The sequence below is a fragment of the Eleutherodactylus coqui genome, chromosome 1, assembly GCF_035609145.1.
Source record: "Eleutherodactylus coqui strain aEleCoq1 chromosome 1, aEleCoq1.hap1, whole genome shotgun sequence".
Classification (NCBI taxonomy): Eukaryota; Metazoa; Chordata; class Amphibia; order Anura; family Eleutherodactylidae; genus Eleutherodactylus; species Eleutherodactylus coqui.
The window spans coordinates 465,687,705-465,704,719 of record NC_089837.1 but is presented as its reverse complement, the minus strand read 5'-3'; the positions used below and the strand labels follow the sequence as shown (position 1 = coordinate 465,704,719).

Here is a 17,015-nt window from a genome sequence, read left to right as displayed (position 1 = left end):
CAAGTTATCCCCTACCCTGTGGATAGGGGTTAACTTGTTTTTCTTGTAAAACATCTTTAAAGAAATAAATGCACATTTTTCCCCATATAAACTATATAAACTTGTTTTAAATGGATAAAATACCAAGAAAATTTTAAAAAAAGCACCACATTACAACAAGTAGGTTTTACCGCGTTCTTAAAAACTCAGACAATGAAAATATCTTGTTATTTCTCTCTGATGGTGAGCATGATAAAAATTATTTAAAAAGTAATGCTAGAATTTCTAGTTATCTTTTGGTTTTACTCTCAAAAAAAATAATGGAAAGAAATCCAATGGTCATATGTACTTCAAAATGGTACAAATAAAAACGACAACTCTTCCCGCAGAAAACAAGACCTCACATAGTTCCATTGCCAGAAAAATAAAAATGTTATCATTTGGAGCAGGATTCTAGAGGTGAACAACTGACTATGCCAATGGTGCCATCAGCAAGGAATCGCATTTCTAGACCGTGGAGTGAATTAAGGCCCTTTTACGCGGGTCAACAGTCTTTTAAGTGACTGCATGAGCACTGATGTCACCACTAAGGTCGTCAGCGTTAGTGCAGAGCATTTAGACTGAAAGATTTGCTGCTGTCTTGCAAGCTTCTCATCCGCTTCTCTCCCAGCGCTTCACCTTCTATGGGAAGCGCTGAGCGGGGAGCATTTACACCGGACGAGAAGCCAGCAAGTCAACGAGGTTTTGTAAGCTGCTGAAAAGTCAGCTTAAACAACTGCCAGCAACATGTATGTGATATTTTTCGCATTCACACTGAACAATTATTGCTTAAATTTGTTTGTTTGAACGAATTTTGAGCGACAATCGTTACATGTAAATGGGTCTTTAGTAGAGATGAGCGAGCGTACTCGGAAAAGCACTACTCGCTCGAGTAATTTGCTTTATCCGAGTATCGTTGTGCTCGCCCTGAAGATTCGGGTGCCGGCACGGAGCGGGGAGCTGCAGGGGAGAGCGGGGAGGAACGGAGGGGAGATCTTTCTCTCCCTCTCTCCCGCCTGCTCTCTCCTGCTCCCCGCTGCGACTCACCTGTCAGCCGCAGCGGCACCCGAATCTTCAGACCCGAGCACAGCGATACTCGGATAAAGCAAATTACTCGAGCGAGTAGTGCTTTTCCGAGTACGCTCGCTCATCCATAGTCTTTAGCTATATGCTGGACTGCTTGCTAGAGACGGGTTGCACCTTACAAAGACAGGAAAGCATATATTTGGCAGGCGCCTTACTTAACTCATGAGGAGAGCTTTAAACTAGAACAATATGGGGAGGGAAGTGAAAGGCCAGGCAAAAATATACAGCTAATTAATACAATTGATAACCTTGCTATCTTGCTAGGTGGAAAGAAAGAACAAAGACAAACATTTTTGAAGGAAAGTAGAGGTCTATTTAGACACAACGATTATCGCTCAAAATTTTCTCAAAAGCGGGATAGCGCTGATAGCATTCTTTCAGCTGCAGTCCCGATCGAGAACAAAGCAACTGAATGCAGATAACAGACCTCCAGCTGTTATCTGCATTTAGCGAAAGGCTTAATTTGCCCGCTAATAAGCTACTAAGTAGCTACTTAGTAGTTTATGCAAAATGATCGCTCAAAGCTGTCACTCAAACTATCGTTTGAGCAATTTTTGAGCAATCATTGTTGCGTCTAAATGGGCCTTAAGAAACAGATCTAATAATAAGGGAGGAGGTGTTGCATTGTATGTTAAGAAAGCATACATCTTCACAGAGATTCAAGCTTCAGAGCATGGGCGTTCTGTAGAAACTGTTTGGGTGAGAATACATGGAGAGAAAAACCAGAAAGGACACCATTGTAGGCATTTACTGTAGGCCACTTAGTCAAGCAGAAGATATGGATAAACTCTTTCTACATCAGATGGTCTCAAAAAGTATGACAGAGTGATCATAGGCTATTTTAACTAGTAATTTGTAATGGGTCCAACAAATTCTTTTCCGCTCTTGCTGACAACTTTATCTACCAAAGGGTAGAAGAGAAAACAAGGGGATCTGCTATCTTGGACCTAATTATTACCAACAAGGAGGGAATGGTTGAGGAAGTAAGGGTGGCTGGGACCTTAGGAGGCAGTGATCATGATATCCTTGAATTTTGAATAACAAGGGAAGGAAGACCTGAGAAAACTCAGACCTCAAGGTTGGATTTCAGAAAGGCAGTTTTGTTAGGGTTCTGCATCTGGGACCTGTGGTTCTACAGGTTTCCTTGTGCACACCTTCACAGGTAGGGATTAATTAAGCTGCTGGGTGTGGTATTCTCTAGCAGCCAATCCCCCTGGTCTGTGGCAGATAAATACCAGCAAACTCTTGTGGAGAGATTGCTGGTCATTTTAGTGCTTTATTGTATCTCTGTGTAAATCTCACTCAGAGCTGGTGTTTGCATGCTTTGTCTGAAGTGTCTCTCTCCTTCCCTAAAGACAGTCTGGGCATGTGCTGTCCCTCCCCTCCTTGCATTCTGGGGTGCGTGCATTGAGTAGTGTGTGGTATGGTGACTGCACAGGTGCACACGTCCGCAGGTTTCTCCTTATCCCTGCTCTCCAGAGGTCCGCGTGATTCCCATAGTCCTCGGAGCTCATACAACATCACTTTCTGGTGATGGGATTGCTAAATCCCTCCTCCAGAAAGCAATGGCTGTGATTGGTTTTTCGAGTGATGGCTGTGTGGCGCTTAGCCAGTCACAGCCATCGCTTCCTGCATTTGCTGTATAAATTGGCTGAGTGATAGTAAGCAATGGCCGTGGCTCAGCCAATTCAAAAATCCCTCCCCCACACAGCGATGGCTGTGATTGGCTGAGCAGCCGCTGTGTGGGGGAGGGATTTTTAAATTGGCTGAGCTGCAGCCATCGCTCACTACTACTCAGCCAATTCTAAATCAGACATTCCCTTAAAATAAGCCCTAGCGCATCTTTTGGAGCTAAAATTAAAATAAGACACTGTCTTGTTTTTGGGGAAGCAGGATAATCGATCACAGACTGAACATGAGTCAACAGTGCGATGCAGCAGTAAAATAGGCAAACACAATTCTGGGATGTATTAAGAGAAGCATAGAGTCTAGATCACGTGAGGTAATTATCCCCCTCTACTCTTCCTTGGTCAGACCTCATCTGGAATACTGTGTCCAGTTCTGGGCACCCCACTTTAAAAAGGACATAGACAAACTGGAGCAAGTTCAGAGAAGAGTTACCAGGATGGTGAGCGGTCTGCAAATCATGTGCAATGAAGAACGGTTAAAGAATCTGGGAATGCTTAGCTTGCAAAAAAGAAGGCTGAGAGGAGACTTAATAGCTGTTTACAAATATCTGAAGGACTGTCACACTGCAGAGGGATCAGCCCTATTCTCATTTGTACAAGGAAAGACTAGAAGCAATGGGATGAAACTGAAAGGGAGGAGACACATTTTAGATATTAGACAGTGAGGGTGATCAATGAGTGGACCAGGTTGCCACTGGAGGTGGTGAGTCCTCCTTCAATGCAAGTGTTCAAACAAAGGCTGGACAAATATCTGTCTGGGATGATATAGTGAATCCTGCATTGAGCAGGGGGTTGGACCTGATGACCCTGGAGGTAACTTCCAATTTTAAGATCCTCTATATCGAGTTCTAAAAGAAAAAAAAATCGTTCCAGAATTACGTAAAGGAAAATGCAAGTATTTATGGAAACAGATTTATCAGGGAACGTGGCAGGTCCTAATTAAATCATACAAGAATGGGGTCTTTATATGCAAATCCTCTATCTTCATAATTACCAAGAAAGAAGGATGAAAGCGTAGAGAAATAAGAACATGAACTGTGTATATTCTGACAGTCTAACCTGTGCAGTCTTCTCACTGAGCCCTTCAGCGATGGAAAAGGCACAATTCAGGAAAAAACATAGCATGCAATATTTCTGCATGCCAGGATTCTCAAATACAAGTTTTGGATTGCTAGGCACACTTGAGGTTACTCAGTTCATATACTACATAGCTAAAAATAATTGGACCACCCTTCTAAATTAATGGGTTTTGAAATTTCAGCTACACCCACTACATCAATTGAAGCATAGAGACATAATTCTCTATAGGCAAAAAAGTAACATTTAGAATTGGTTTTACTGAACAGTTCAGTGACTTTCAATGGCTGCTCCATGATACCTTTCTGAGGGCTCCTTAACACTGGCGATCGCGATATCGCCGCAAGAAAATCCTGGCAAAATTACAACTTTGCTTCTGAGATGTCTGAGCATCAGCGATACTTTTTCTGGCAAAAACATTGCTGCTGCTTGTGATTTTCTTGCGCCTTTTTCTCAGGATAGACAATAGGAGTTTCTAATATTAAAAACTCATTGCATCGCGACTTTGTTCTTCGCGGTGCAATAAGTTTGTTCTTCGCGATGCAATAAGTTTGTTCTTCGCGATACAATAAGTTTGTTCTTCGCGATGCAATAAGTTTGTTCTTCGCGATGCAATAAGTTTGTTCTTCGCGATACACTGTACAACATTATTTGTCATGAAGGAAGCCACTATTTTCTGCACTTACCAAAATAAAGATTGATAGTATTCTAACAATACCGTATATAGTAATTCGCCTCCTGCAAAAAACAAGTTTGGACCTAAAAAAAAATTCCGACCCCAGGAACGCACAGAAAAAAAAATTCTTCTCTTAAAAAGGCCACTCTGGGGAAGTTTTTTATCATTTTCCCTGGGTGCATTTGCCATAGAGCATATTTGGGCAGTTGGCATATTTGCTGTCTGCTATGTTGCTGATGTTTCAGCTCCACTCCTTCCCCCACAGCATAGTAAAGTTTATTCCAACCTTTTAACCCCTTTAGTGGCACGCCCAGAAAATCTCTGGGGCTTGCTGCACTGACCATGCTGTTAAACCCCGGAAAATTTCCGTGGACAGCTCTAATGCTGAAATGCTGGTCAGGACACACAGTTATTGTGCCACTGTACATGTTTGCAACTTCGAAATACCTAAGGAAAACCTCCGGGCTTGCTGTGCTGACATGGTAATAATAAACCTGTCACTAAAGGGGTTAATGGCTTACAGTATATTTCCTGAACTCAGGAACTTGATATATGGCATGATCTCTACTATCAAGAGTAGACTTGTTATTATGATTGCAGCTTTTAAGGAACAGTAAAGGTGCAGCTTGTGGTTTTCCCACACTGTAAATTATGATAATTACTATAGCAATGTATATTATGTGAGACATAAAATAAGAATGTATGCCTGTAATCCTCTAAATCTATATGTGAGAGGGGATAGCTTTATGATCGGTGGAGGTACCACCACTGGGACCCCTACTGATCCCGAGAATGGGGTCCTGATGGTCCTGACATGAATAAAGCAGCGGTCATTGCAATGATTGTGCTGGAAATTGGCAAGTAAGCTTCATTCATGTAGCAATTATTGGGACCCCTGTATTTGGGATTGGTAGAGGCCCAAGCATTCAACCCCCATGGATCATAAGGTTATCCCCTATCCTGTAGATAGCGGATAACTTTATATTTTGACACAAGAATAAACTGCATTGGTGTTAAGTGCATTTTGACTATAAATCCTGACCATCTTCTGGTCTTGCTGTATATCGTTTGGTGAATTATCATTTCATAGTTGTACCGTTTCCCCAAAAAATAAGACAGGGTCTTATATTAATTTTTGGTCCAAAAGCTTTCACTTTTTTAAATGTATAGCTGCCTGGACATTGTTTAAAGTGACTTTTTTATTAACTGTAACTTGGGTGTATTTATGGAGTAGGCATATATTTCACGCATCCTCAAAAATCCAGAAAAATCATGCCAGGGCTTATTTTTGGGGTAGATCTTATTCTCAGGGAAACGGGGTATTTATACATGTTTTAGTCCATATTAACCATTAGGGCTCATGTCCACGGGGAAAATATGATTTAGGATCCGCAGCGGATTACCTGCACGCGGATCCGCACCCCATAGGGATGCATTGACCACCCGCGGGTACATAAATACCCGCGGATCGTCAATAAAAGGGATTTTAAAAAAAATGGAGCATGAAAAAATCTGGACCATGCTCCATTTTCGTGCGGGTCTCCCGTGGGGACGGCTCCCGCGGGCTTCTATTGAAGCCTATGGAAGCCGTCCGGATCCGCGGGAGACCTAAAATAGGAATTAAAAGCATTTACTCACCCGCAGCGGGCGGCGAAGCTCTTCTCTTCCTCACGGCCGCATCTCCCTTGCTTCGGCTCGGCGGATGTGCCCGGCGCATGCGTGCCGCCGGCGTCAGGAATTCATCCGCCGGCCGAAAAAGAAGATCCGGCCGTGAGGAAGAGCAGAGCTTCACCGCCCGCTACGGATAGGTAAATTCTTATTTATTCGTATTTTCAGCGCTCATGTCCGCGGGGCAGGAGGGACCCGCTGCAGATTCTACATGTAGAATCCGTAGCGGGCCCGATTTTCCCCGTGGACATGAGGCCTAACAGTCTTTCAAGGTGGCCATAGATGTTAGTTGACATTGAATAAAGAATGAATGACCGTTCTAGAAATGTTCAAGGAAAGATACATTTCAAACACGGCCGACTACTTTCCAGATGATGACGATCTATCATTAGTCAGCAATACCAATTGTTCAGTGTTAAATTTCACTCAACGAAAATTCATTATGGTTGAAAACATTCAGTTTCATCAACCATAGACCAGAGGCGCATAGGCGTACTGTGAGCTTCGCCCAATAAACACAGGCACAACTGGCATTGGATGGACACTTGTCTATGTGCTGTTCAATCTACACCAACAATGAATAGGGCACAGAAGTGAATAGCATCTTAGTCTATAATGATGCTGTGTGCTGTGCGTGGAATACATGGATTTGAAAGTACAATCATGCACCTTTGGTCTTAGGCCCAATGTCCACAGACGGGTCAGATTCCGTGCAGGAGAATCCGCCCGTGCCCGCAGCCAATGAGCCCTATTTACCTGTTCTCCCTGGTGGCGGCAGCCGCGTGGATCCCTCCACTTCTGGGTTCACTGTACTGCGCCTGGTCCTCACGGCTCGCCGTCTGACATGCTCCGTACAGTTTTTGTTTTAAATCTCCTGCTTTCCCGCGGGATCCTCGGCACGTCCGCAGTGCCGCGGATCAGACGGCTTCCCTTGACTTCAATGGAAGCCGTCCCAATGGAGCATGCTATGATTTGTTTTCCAGAACAAAAGGTCTGCAGAAACAAATCTACATGCTTAAATCAATTTGCGGACGCCCATGCTTCCCTACGGGCGCTTGATTTTCGGATCTCCCGCGCGGGTTCTGCAAATCAAATCCGCACATGGACATTGGGCCTTAGTTTGTGCATGGGTACCCTGAGATTTCACGTAACTTCCTTAAATTTCTACAGGGTGAGGATATGTCATTTACACCTGAATATTAGCTTTTTGGTCCACGCACAATGTATATTTTTCTTTTCTGTGCTGAGTAGATATTTTGTATCATTGCAGATGTTTCTGAAAGCAGCTTTTTCTCCAGCGCCCTGTTCGGTGGGCTCAATGGTGGCAGTTCACCTGAAGCTTCCGCCGATCTCACCATGCTACCCCACCTTGCGGATTTGGTCAGCTATAGTATACAGAAAGTTATTGGATTTGCAAAAATGATACCTGGATTCCGGTAAGAATTTGTTTCCTTTTACCAAAAAAGCTAACAACAATATAAATAGTGAGTGTTACCTGTTCTTACCCCCCTCTGTGCCTTTTTAAGCGTTTAAAAGCTAAACCATTTTAATTTTCTATTATGGACTCTTTCAGAGACGTTAAAGGGTTCCTTCTATCCCCTAAAGTGATAGTATCAGTTTTTGATTGTTGGGGTCTGACCTCTGATAATGCTACTAGTCGTGAGATTGAAGGGCTGTAGATCTGATTTAGCATTGTGACCCTTCACTGCACATAGCCAGGAGTGCTGGTGTGCAAAACAAACTTTGATGGGGACACAACACTGAACCAGCACTGGGACCCCTGAATTTTGAGGATTGTGGGGGCCCCAGAATTCTTACCTCCAACAATCACTGGGTAATTGCATGTTCTAGTGATATGCCTTCACTTTATCAGATGGGAATAATCCTTGTAAGGCATAATTTGTTTGACCCCCGGGTTTGCTGTGCGGGCGCTTGAATGTGTTCAGGGTACTGCTTAGCAATAGACTTCAAAACTTAATCAGTGGGCATCTTTAAAAGCAAACCCTGGCAATCCAAGCTTTTCCTACAGATTAATTATCTTCCAAGTCAGAGCTATGAAGTTTCAAAAAGTTTTCTTCCCAATCAGGTCTTACATTTTCACGTTATTACGATCACTTAGTATGGTGATTAGTGCTAATTTGGCATCCAGATTTTGTTTATTATAATTCATTTCTTGTTATGTGAAATTAGCTGTGTGTACTACTAACACAAATTTGGAAATAATTAAGCCAATCTGTGAAATCACTTACTTTTCACCTAAAAGTGTAAGTATGTAAGGAGTCTTATATAGGACATGCGATCCTCCGTGGGAAAAGCCATGCAAGTAAGGCATTATTCACACAGGCACTGAAATTTTTCATCCGCCCGCGTCGTGGCCGCATCACGACCGAAAATCGCATTCAGAATTCGGAATACCATTGGGTGGGGGAAGAGAGTTTAGCTAAGCTCCCTCCCCCTCTGCGGCTGCCGGCAAAGGGAAGCCGTGGGACGGGGCGGGAGTGAGTGTGGGAGAGAGTCGGCGCTCGATTATTCACAGGCATTCAGTGAATGACCTTACTGAATGGCTGTGATTGGCTCATCGAGCACCGGCTCTGATTGGCTGAGTCACGGCGCTCATGAGCCAATCACAGCACTCGCTTGCTGGAGGCGGGATATTCAAAGCCCCGTCACCAGAAGGAAAGTTCTGTTTGAATGTTGAGGACACTGCAGTTTGCCGCATCGCCGCCAGAGATTAGCAGTGCCAGGGACCCAGACGCTGCAGACCAGGTGAGTATAAGCCCACCCCCACCCTCCGAAAATAAAACACCGTGCCTCTTTTGGGGCAAAAATTAATATAAGACAGTGTCTTATTTTCGGGGAAACACAGTAGATGTAATTTGACAGGGTCCCCGCAGTCACGCCAGGCTTGATGAGTAGCCAAAGAGCCTGTAAATATACGTATTTGCTGCATAGTTAGCAAATCGAGACACTGTTGCCAAGATGGAAATGATAACCCCCAGTCGTCAATATATTGATACATTTGAGTTTACTCTGTGATTTGTGCTAAAGAATAAATGAATGCATGAACGTCCACTCATGTTGAATTCATATATAGCAATTTTCACACCCAGACCGCTGGTTTGACTAATTGTCCTGAGCAGCTGATGGTCACACTTCTGCTGTTACTTTCTAATGAAAGTTCAATCCTAGCGGCATATTCAGTGTAAATATAAATATACCGCCACCACAAGCAATGATTTGTATGCACGGCCAATCCGTTTTGATCAATAATATATGACAGGTTTATCTTTTGTCCATGCGGACTTTGCAATTATTGTAGGATCCCTCTAAAACAAATGGGTCCTAACAATTATTGTTTTGAAGCCCTAATTGAAACCAGAAGAATCAGTTTGTTCTACAATGAAGATGTTTGACTCTGATACATAAAGGAAGGCTGTCAATGAAAAAGCCTGACGTTAGTGATTTTTCTATTGCCCACTAGGGACCTTACTGCCGAAGACCAAATCGCCTTGTTGAAGTCATCAGTCATTGAAGTTATAATGCTCCGATCCAACCAGTCATTCACCATGGATGACATGTCCTGGACTTGTGGCAGCGAGGACTTCAAGTACAAAGTAGATGATGTAACTCAAGGTAATGCCCCTATACTGTTGTTGGAAATAACCCAAAAGCTTTACAATGTCACTGGATGTGTAATTGCTTCTCTGTGCTGTTGTAACATCAAATATGCAGCAAATAAGCCTAAGGGCGCTTGCGTAATTAAATGGGTTACTGTTGTACTTAGTTGTCTGCCCTGAAGATATATTACGGCACACAGTCTACTGATAACCGAAGGGAACGGATCCTGTCACTCACCTCTTGTTCTCAGGTTAACAGCTTCCGTTGTATATATTACCTATTTAGTGTTTACATTAAAGGGGTTGTCTCGCGAAAGCAAGTGGGGTTATACACTTCTGTATGGCCATATTAATGCACTTTGTAATATACATCGTGCATTAAATATGAGCCATACAGAAGTTATTCACTTACCTTCCCTGCGCTGGCGTCCCCGTCTCCATGGCTCCGTCTAACGTCAGCGTCTAATCCCCCGATTAGACGCGCTTGCGCAGAAGGGTCTTCTGCCTTCGGCTCGGCAGCAGCGGTGTTCTGGCTCCGCCCCCTTCTAAGCGTCATCGCTTAGCTCCGCCCCGTCACGCGTGCCGATTTCAGCCAATCAGGAGGCTGGAATCGGCACATGTGACGGGGCGGAGCTACGCGATGATGCGTAGAAGGGGGCGGGGCCAGAATGCCGCTGCTGCCGGACAGACCCGAAGGCAGAAGACCCTTCTGCGCAAGCGCGTCTAATCGGGCGATTAGATGCTGAAGTTAGACGGAGCCATGGAGACGGGGACGCCAGCGCAGGGAAGGTAAGTGAATAACTTCTGTATGGCTCATATTTAATGCACGATGTATATTACAAAGTGCATTAATATGGCCATACAGAAGTGCTTAACCCCAATTGCTTTCGCGAGACAACCCCTTTAAGACAGACTTTAACAGTGACCTACTGGACTCATCACCATTTTCATGACAATACTATATTTACAGAATTTTTCATGTTTTACTATTTTTAAAAACTTAAAAACACTTATTTAGAAAAAAAAATCATTTTCGCCATGATACAACGGCTATTAGTACTTTGCCCCATTTATTAGTAACTGATGCCATTTCTTTAATCTATATATGTGATATTTGGGGCACTCGGACATGAGCGGCGTCTTATTTCACCTAGTTTAGTGGTATAATTAGAAGTGCGTGCGTATGTACCATCCTCACGTTGGGCTCAGAGAATAGGGACTGTGCGATGATTTGGGTATATAAATTGTTGATCTAAGTAAAATACGGCTAATCGATTAACTCTATATGTTGTCATCTGCAGCTGGTCATAGTATGGATCTTCTGGAGCCATTGGTGAAATTCCAGGTGGGACTGAAGAAGCTAAATCTTCATGACGAAGAGCATGTGCTATTAATGGCGATCTGTATTCTTTCACCAGGTCAGTGCTGAAAAGTGGATATTTCATGTTTGTTAAAGCAATGTCTTATGAAGACATCACTTGTTCATATGAGGTAGGGCGTATGGATATCATAGAGGGGTGTATACTGCTTGGGTGTCCTCTTAATGATAGAGCAGAAAGCCACAAAATAGGAGTGTTTGCACTCTGATGGACACAACTTCATCATGGGTGGCTTGGTTGTCCATTAACTTGAATGTCCATCGCTTATGTGATACTACATTTCTGATTTCTGCTTGTTTCGGGAACTTGAACCAATGTTTTTGGAGAAGCCTAAGGTGCAATTGGATCTAGTTGAGACAACCCCTTTTAAATATTGTAAAGATGTAGCATAACTTGTCACAATATTCTAAGAGTTCTTTACCATCCTCAATCGTCATCGTCCAATTGCAATGTTCTGTTGCTGAGCAATGTTCGGCTTGCACCAGAATCTGACCATCAGCATGGCACGACAGAAATCTGTATTCATCTGACCAAGACATGTTATTTTTTAGAATTTTTGTGCCTTTTTGCCCACTGGAGTCTGTTTCTCTTAGATAACAATGCAACCCAATCAATTGATAATTTGCTGTTATAGCCCTTCTGTGCTAAGGAACGAAGAGTTGTGTGTTCAGAAACTGCAATGTATTTGACTGCAGTTTGCTTGACTGTGCACCACCCATTCGGTAAGGCAATTCTTGACACCCTCCTCTGACCCCTTTCATTGACGAGTTCTTTAATTCTACAGGATCCCTCTTGCTGTATATTTTCCCTCCATCACTCTATTCTCATCATACTCTTGACACAGTTGCACAAGAAGAACCCACAAGGTTTTAACATTTTTAAAAACCCTGGCCCCAGGTAGTCTAGTACCGATGACCAGGCATTATTTGAAGTCCCTCAAATTGCTTGATTTTCACGTTCTAACGTGGATTTACACTGAAACTGATCTATGGAAAACTTGCTCACTTGATTTTATGCTGCACTCCGAGGTCACATTTCCAAACAGGGAATTGTGAAAGGGTCGGGGCTCTAAAAAAGGAGCTGAATTTAGTGTATATATGGGAAGAGCTCCGATAACCTTTTGTAACCCTTGCTAAGCTGATGCAATATTTACTCAGTTTCTCTTTATGTGTCATTCCTAGATCGTCCGGGGGTTCAAGACAAAGCACTTGTCGAAACAATCCAGGAGCGTCTGGCTTCTACTCTGCAAGCCTATATCCTCTGCAAACATCCACCCCCGGGGAGTCGTCTCTTGTACCCGAAGATGATCCAGAAACTGGCCGACCTACGAAGCTTGAACGAAGAGCATTCCAGACAATATCGGTTCCTCTCATTCCAGCCGGAGCACAGCATGCTGCTCACCCCACTTGTGTTGGAGGTGTTTGGCAATGAGATTTCTTAAGATGACTTTCATTTAAGATGAAGTGTGAATGAATCAAAGTGTAAAAAAAAAGTAGTAAGTTGGGTCTGAATTATCTTTTTTTGCTATGGGAAATGACTGAGAGTCTTTACTCAGGAGCTAATTAGCTGCGGTTGTATATAGGGCGTACTATTTAAGACCCATCTGGAGAGGATCCAATGAACGGTTACCCTGCTTTCTGTAATTCTGCTACACAATGGGGCAAGAATCCCATGCGATGCTTTTGATGTAATGTTCCAGTATAGGAAGCTTTGCCATGTTGTGTGCCTTTTCGATAGCAAACGTCAACTTTGATCATACTTGGCCTTTCTATAGGCGTTTTTGTGTACAAAAGCCATGGTTTGCGAAATCGGAAACTTGACAATCGCACGTGCCAAATTCTGAAGGACTGTATAAGCCGTCAAGTCTATAAATAATATTTGATAGTGTAAATATGTTAAGGAAGTAATTAACCAAAGTACAGTATGTTCCCATATGTGTGTGATGTAACCAGACAGAGATCTACCTACGATCCTTGTCCTCATCTGGGCAGAGTTACTTGTTTGGTACTGAAGCTTGGCCAACTTAACGGAGGAAGATATGTTGACGGTTTCTTTCCTCATAGGGTAACGTTCACATGCCGCAGAAATCCCTTCACCAGAATTGGATTCCTTTCTGTACGTGTGTATGGTATTACTTCTGCCGCATGTACGTGCCTGATTTCAGAGCTATGGAACATTGGCAGTCATTTCTACAACCAAGTGTAGGCAACTATTATGTAGAGACTTAGGCCGAATGCACACAACCGGGTCGGATCCCGCAGCGGAATCCAACTCGGTGCCCCGCCAGTGAGCCCTGCGTGCCTGTCCGGATGCTTTTTCCTCTGTACTACGGATGTGCCAGTCAGCGGGCATGCGCAGTATAGATGTGACTGTGCCATCGCTAGGCGATGACGCGGATCCTACGGCCTTTCCACAATGATTATTGCGGAAGGGCCACAGGATGGATAGCTTCCGTTGACTTAAATGGAAGCCATCTGCATGGAATCCAGCTCAAAATAGAGCATGCTGCGATTTTTTTCCCCCGCGAGCGTAAAATCACAATAGAGTTCTGCTCATGGACATTGAAACCCGCATTCCCATTGCATGCTATGGCAGGTACTTGGTGCGGAATCCGGAGGCGGACGCCCGCTCCAAATTCTGCAATGCAAACCCGGCCGTGGGCCTTAGTGTAAGTCATTAAAAGTGCAGCCTACCTGGAAAGAAATGCTTCAGGTCTTATCAAGTCCTGAAGATTGTGATGTTTTTAGATATTAGGATCCGTTATTGGTATATTTTATTGGGTGTTAAAGTAAATGAGAGTAAATGTATATTTTCGAATTGCAGATAATTCTATTTTAATATATATATATATGCTTTTTGAAGAAAAGAAAAAGACATGCCCGTATTTTTGCTATGAAATAGTCGAATGCTGCTGTCCACATAACACTTGAGCTTGACCTATTGACTAGATATTGAGAGTCCAGCCTGCATGTACCAGTATCTACACGCAAAAACACAATCACGATGGTAATCCGTTTTTTTTTTGTTTTTTTTTTAAGAATTGGAATTCTGTATAAAAGAATATTTTTAACAGTAATCAGCTAAGTTGGTGCTTTTCCGTATGGCCTAGGTAGGGTATGCCCACATGTGGCAGAGCTATACGTGTAAATGGGGTTCGAAAAAATGCATGTACAGCCCCATTCACACAGAAGAATTGCATTTTCAGTTGCAGACATATTGTCACTTGTGAGCGTACCCTAATGAACAAGATTGTATTTTATGCAAATGGTATACTAGTAAGGGTGGTTTCAGAAGAACGTATGCGCAAATACGTTCGCCACTACGGAACGTATTTGCGCCTGCACGAGGTTAAGAGATGGCAAGAAACAGGCTGATACGTCCGTGCCGACAGTTAGTTAAGTTATTTTTACCAATTAAATGCCAGTTCACACGCGTGTTACACCCTCCCCGTAGAGTAGAACGGCAATTAAATGCCTAATTACGGCCAGCTGTCTTCTTTTCCCTCTGTTGAACGCAGGGTAACTCCCTCCCTTTTATTTAGGCTGCCATAGACTTCTACGGCAGCTTTCTGTGTAACACGGATAAAGATAAAGCAGGTCCTATTTTTTCTCATACAAAGATTTTGCGCGGCAGTAATACATTCGTCTGAACTAATCTATTTAAATCAAAGGCTTCGCTTCATCGCCGTGAGATTTTTACGTACGGAAATACCTCCACAAATACGTTAGTCTGAAACCGCCCTAAGACTCCAGCCCAATGCAAGCAGCACATCACTGTACAGGCTGTACGGACTGCTGCATAGCGGGGCAGAATGTCATGTGCCATTGTGCAACGCCCGTACATCGCTTCTAGCGGATGGAGCCTTGTATGAAACCTGACCTAAAATAGTTGTGTGTGTGCCCATATATTTGTATGGGTCCCGTATTATGCTTCTGTATAACTTGGATATTGTACAGAGCCTTAGCATGGCTATATATCTAAGCCTTTAGGGTGTATTCACCTGATTGCATGGTTTCTACTGTGACTTTGCACAAGCTGTACCAAAAAAAGAGGCAAAACTGCCATCTGTGAATGCACCCTTAAGTTGGTGGACCACAAGCTAAGAACTGGTATAGAATAGAAAGTGGCATAGAACGGAAAATAATTTTCTTTATGATGTGCCAATATTTGGCATATATATATATATTCCTCGTATATATTTGACACTTTCTGTCACTACAGAATCAGGCTTGTAGGTTCCCACATCACCATATTCCATCAGTTGCTGTGCGGCTCCAGCACCACAATCCAGCAGTAGACTGTTCGGAAGGATCTTTGTAAAGGCAATACTCTAACTAGTTTGGTGGTCTGTACTCTGCAATAGCCGTTATCATGACAAGGAGCGCTGAAGAGATCGCTGTACTTGTGTAATAACAGTATTACCGGCAGGATGATTCTCTTATAGCTTTTTAATAGAGATGAGCGAGTATACTCGCTAAGGCACATTACTCGAGCGAGTATTGCCCTAGACGAGTATCTCCCCGCTCATCTCTTAAGATTCGGGGGCCGGCGGGGGAGAGCGGGGAGGAACGGAGGGGAGATCTCTCTCTCCCTCTTTCCCCCCGCTCCCCGCCGCAACTCACCTGTCACCGGTGCCGGCCCCTGTATCTTTAGAGATGAGCGGGGAGATACTCGGTTAAGGCACTACTCGCTCGAGTAATGTGCCTTAGCGAGTATACTCGCTCATCTCTACTATTTAACTTTTTGAAATGAACTTTTTTGGGATGAGGGATTTATTTAGTTCTCTTTAACATACTTTGATCTCATTGCAGATGAGTGATAACTTGAAATGAAGCACTAAGTGGGGCATTGCTCCATGTATTTGGGACAGCTGTAAACATAGTGGCCTTCGTTACATATAGAGTACCTATATCCAAAGCCGGAATCGTGAAACACAGCAGATATTTGCACTAAATCTAAGTTATTATTGAATCTTTTGTCCTAGCCATCAGTTGAGTCTAAAGCCGCATTTACACACAACAGTTATTGTTTGAACGACTTCTTTGCACAGAAATGCTGAGCCGTATGCGCAGTACAGATAACGCCGCGCCATTGCTAGGTAAAGATGCCGATCCCATGACCTTTCCGCAATGATGATTGCAGAAGGGCTGTGGGTCAGACAGCTTCCATTGACTTCAATGGAAGCCGTCCGCACAGAATCTGCCTAAGAATAGAGTATGCTGTGATTTTTTTTCAACCATGAGTAGAAAATCGCAATTGATTTCTGCTCATGGGCAGGAAAAATCGGTTTTCCATAGCATGCTATGGCAGGTATTTGCTGCGGAATCCGGAGGTGGACGCCTGCTCCAGATAACGCAATGTAAATCCAGCCACATGCAGGTGGCCCTAGTGGGAAGATAAGACATTGTCTTCTGCTGGCATCAGTAAACAAGTAGCCATTGTGTTTATGCAAGCCAAACACTCACCCCTCCCCTCAAGTTGTTCAGTCTTTCAAAGACTGACAAATACCATTTAAGCTAAGTGAAAAGCAAACGAACTAATGACCATTTTTATGCAGGCTGAAACTCAGTGATAAACGACAAATGAACGAATAGTGCTTCGCATTTCCATGTAACGGTTATTGCGCAAATGTGTTCATTTGAACGAATTTTGAGCAATAATCATTGCGTGTAAATGGGCCTTAGGCAGCATCCGAAGTCTCTGCTCCTGAATTCCATTTTAATCCTGGACAAAATAGTGCAATATGCTATTTCGTTCGAGAACTGGCTGAACAAGAACCAAACGGACCCTTTATAGTCAATGGGGT

The 17,015-nt window shown here is 43.4% G+C and overlaps 1 protein-coding gene across 1 annotated transcript in view; it reads left to right on the top strand.

The window, feature by feature from the left end:
- Positions 1-15,723, top strand: part of VDR (vitamin D receptor) — a 133,018-nt gene extending 117,295 nt beyond the window's left edge. The window contains exons 7-10 of the mRNA XM_066584329.1: positions 7,484-7,649; positions 9,695-9,846; positions 11,132-11,248; positions 12,391-15,723. Of these exons, the coding sequence (XP_066440426.1) occupies positions 7,484-7,649; positions 9,695-9,846; positions 11,132-11,248; positions 12,391-12,650 (695 nt within the window). The 3' untranslated portion in view covers positions 12,651-15,723. The remainder of the gene's footprint in view (positions 1-7,483; positions 7,650-9,694; positions 9,847-11,131; positions 11,249-12,390) is intronic.
- Positions 15,724-17,015: the final 1,292 nt, after the last annotated feature.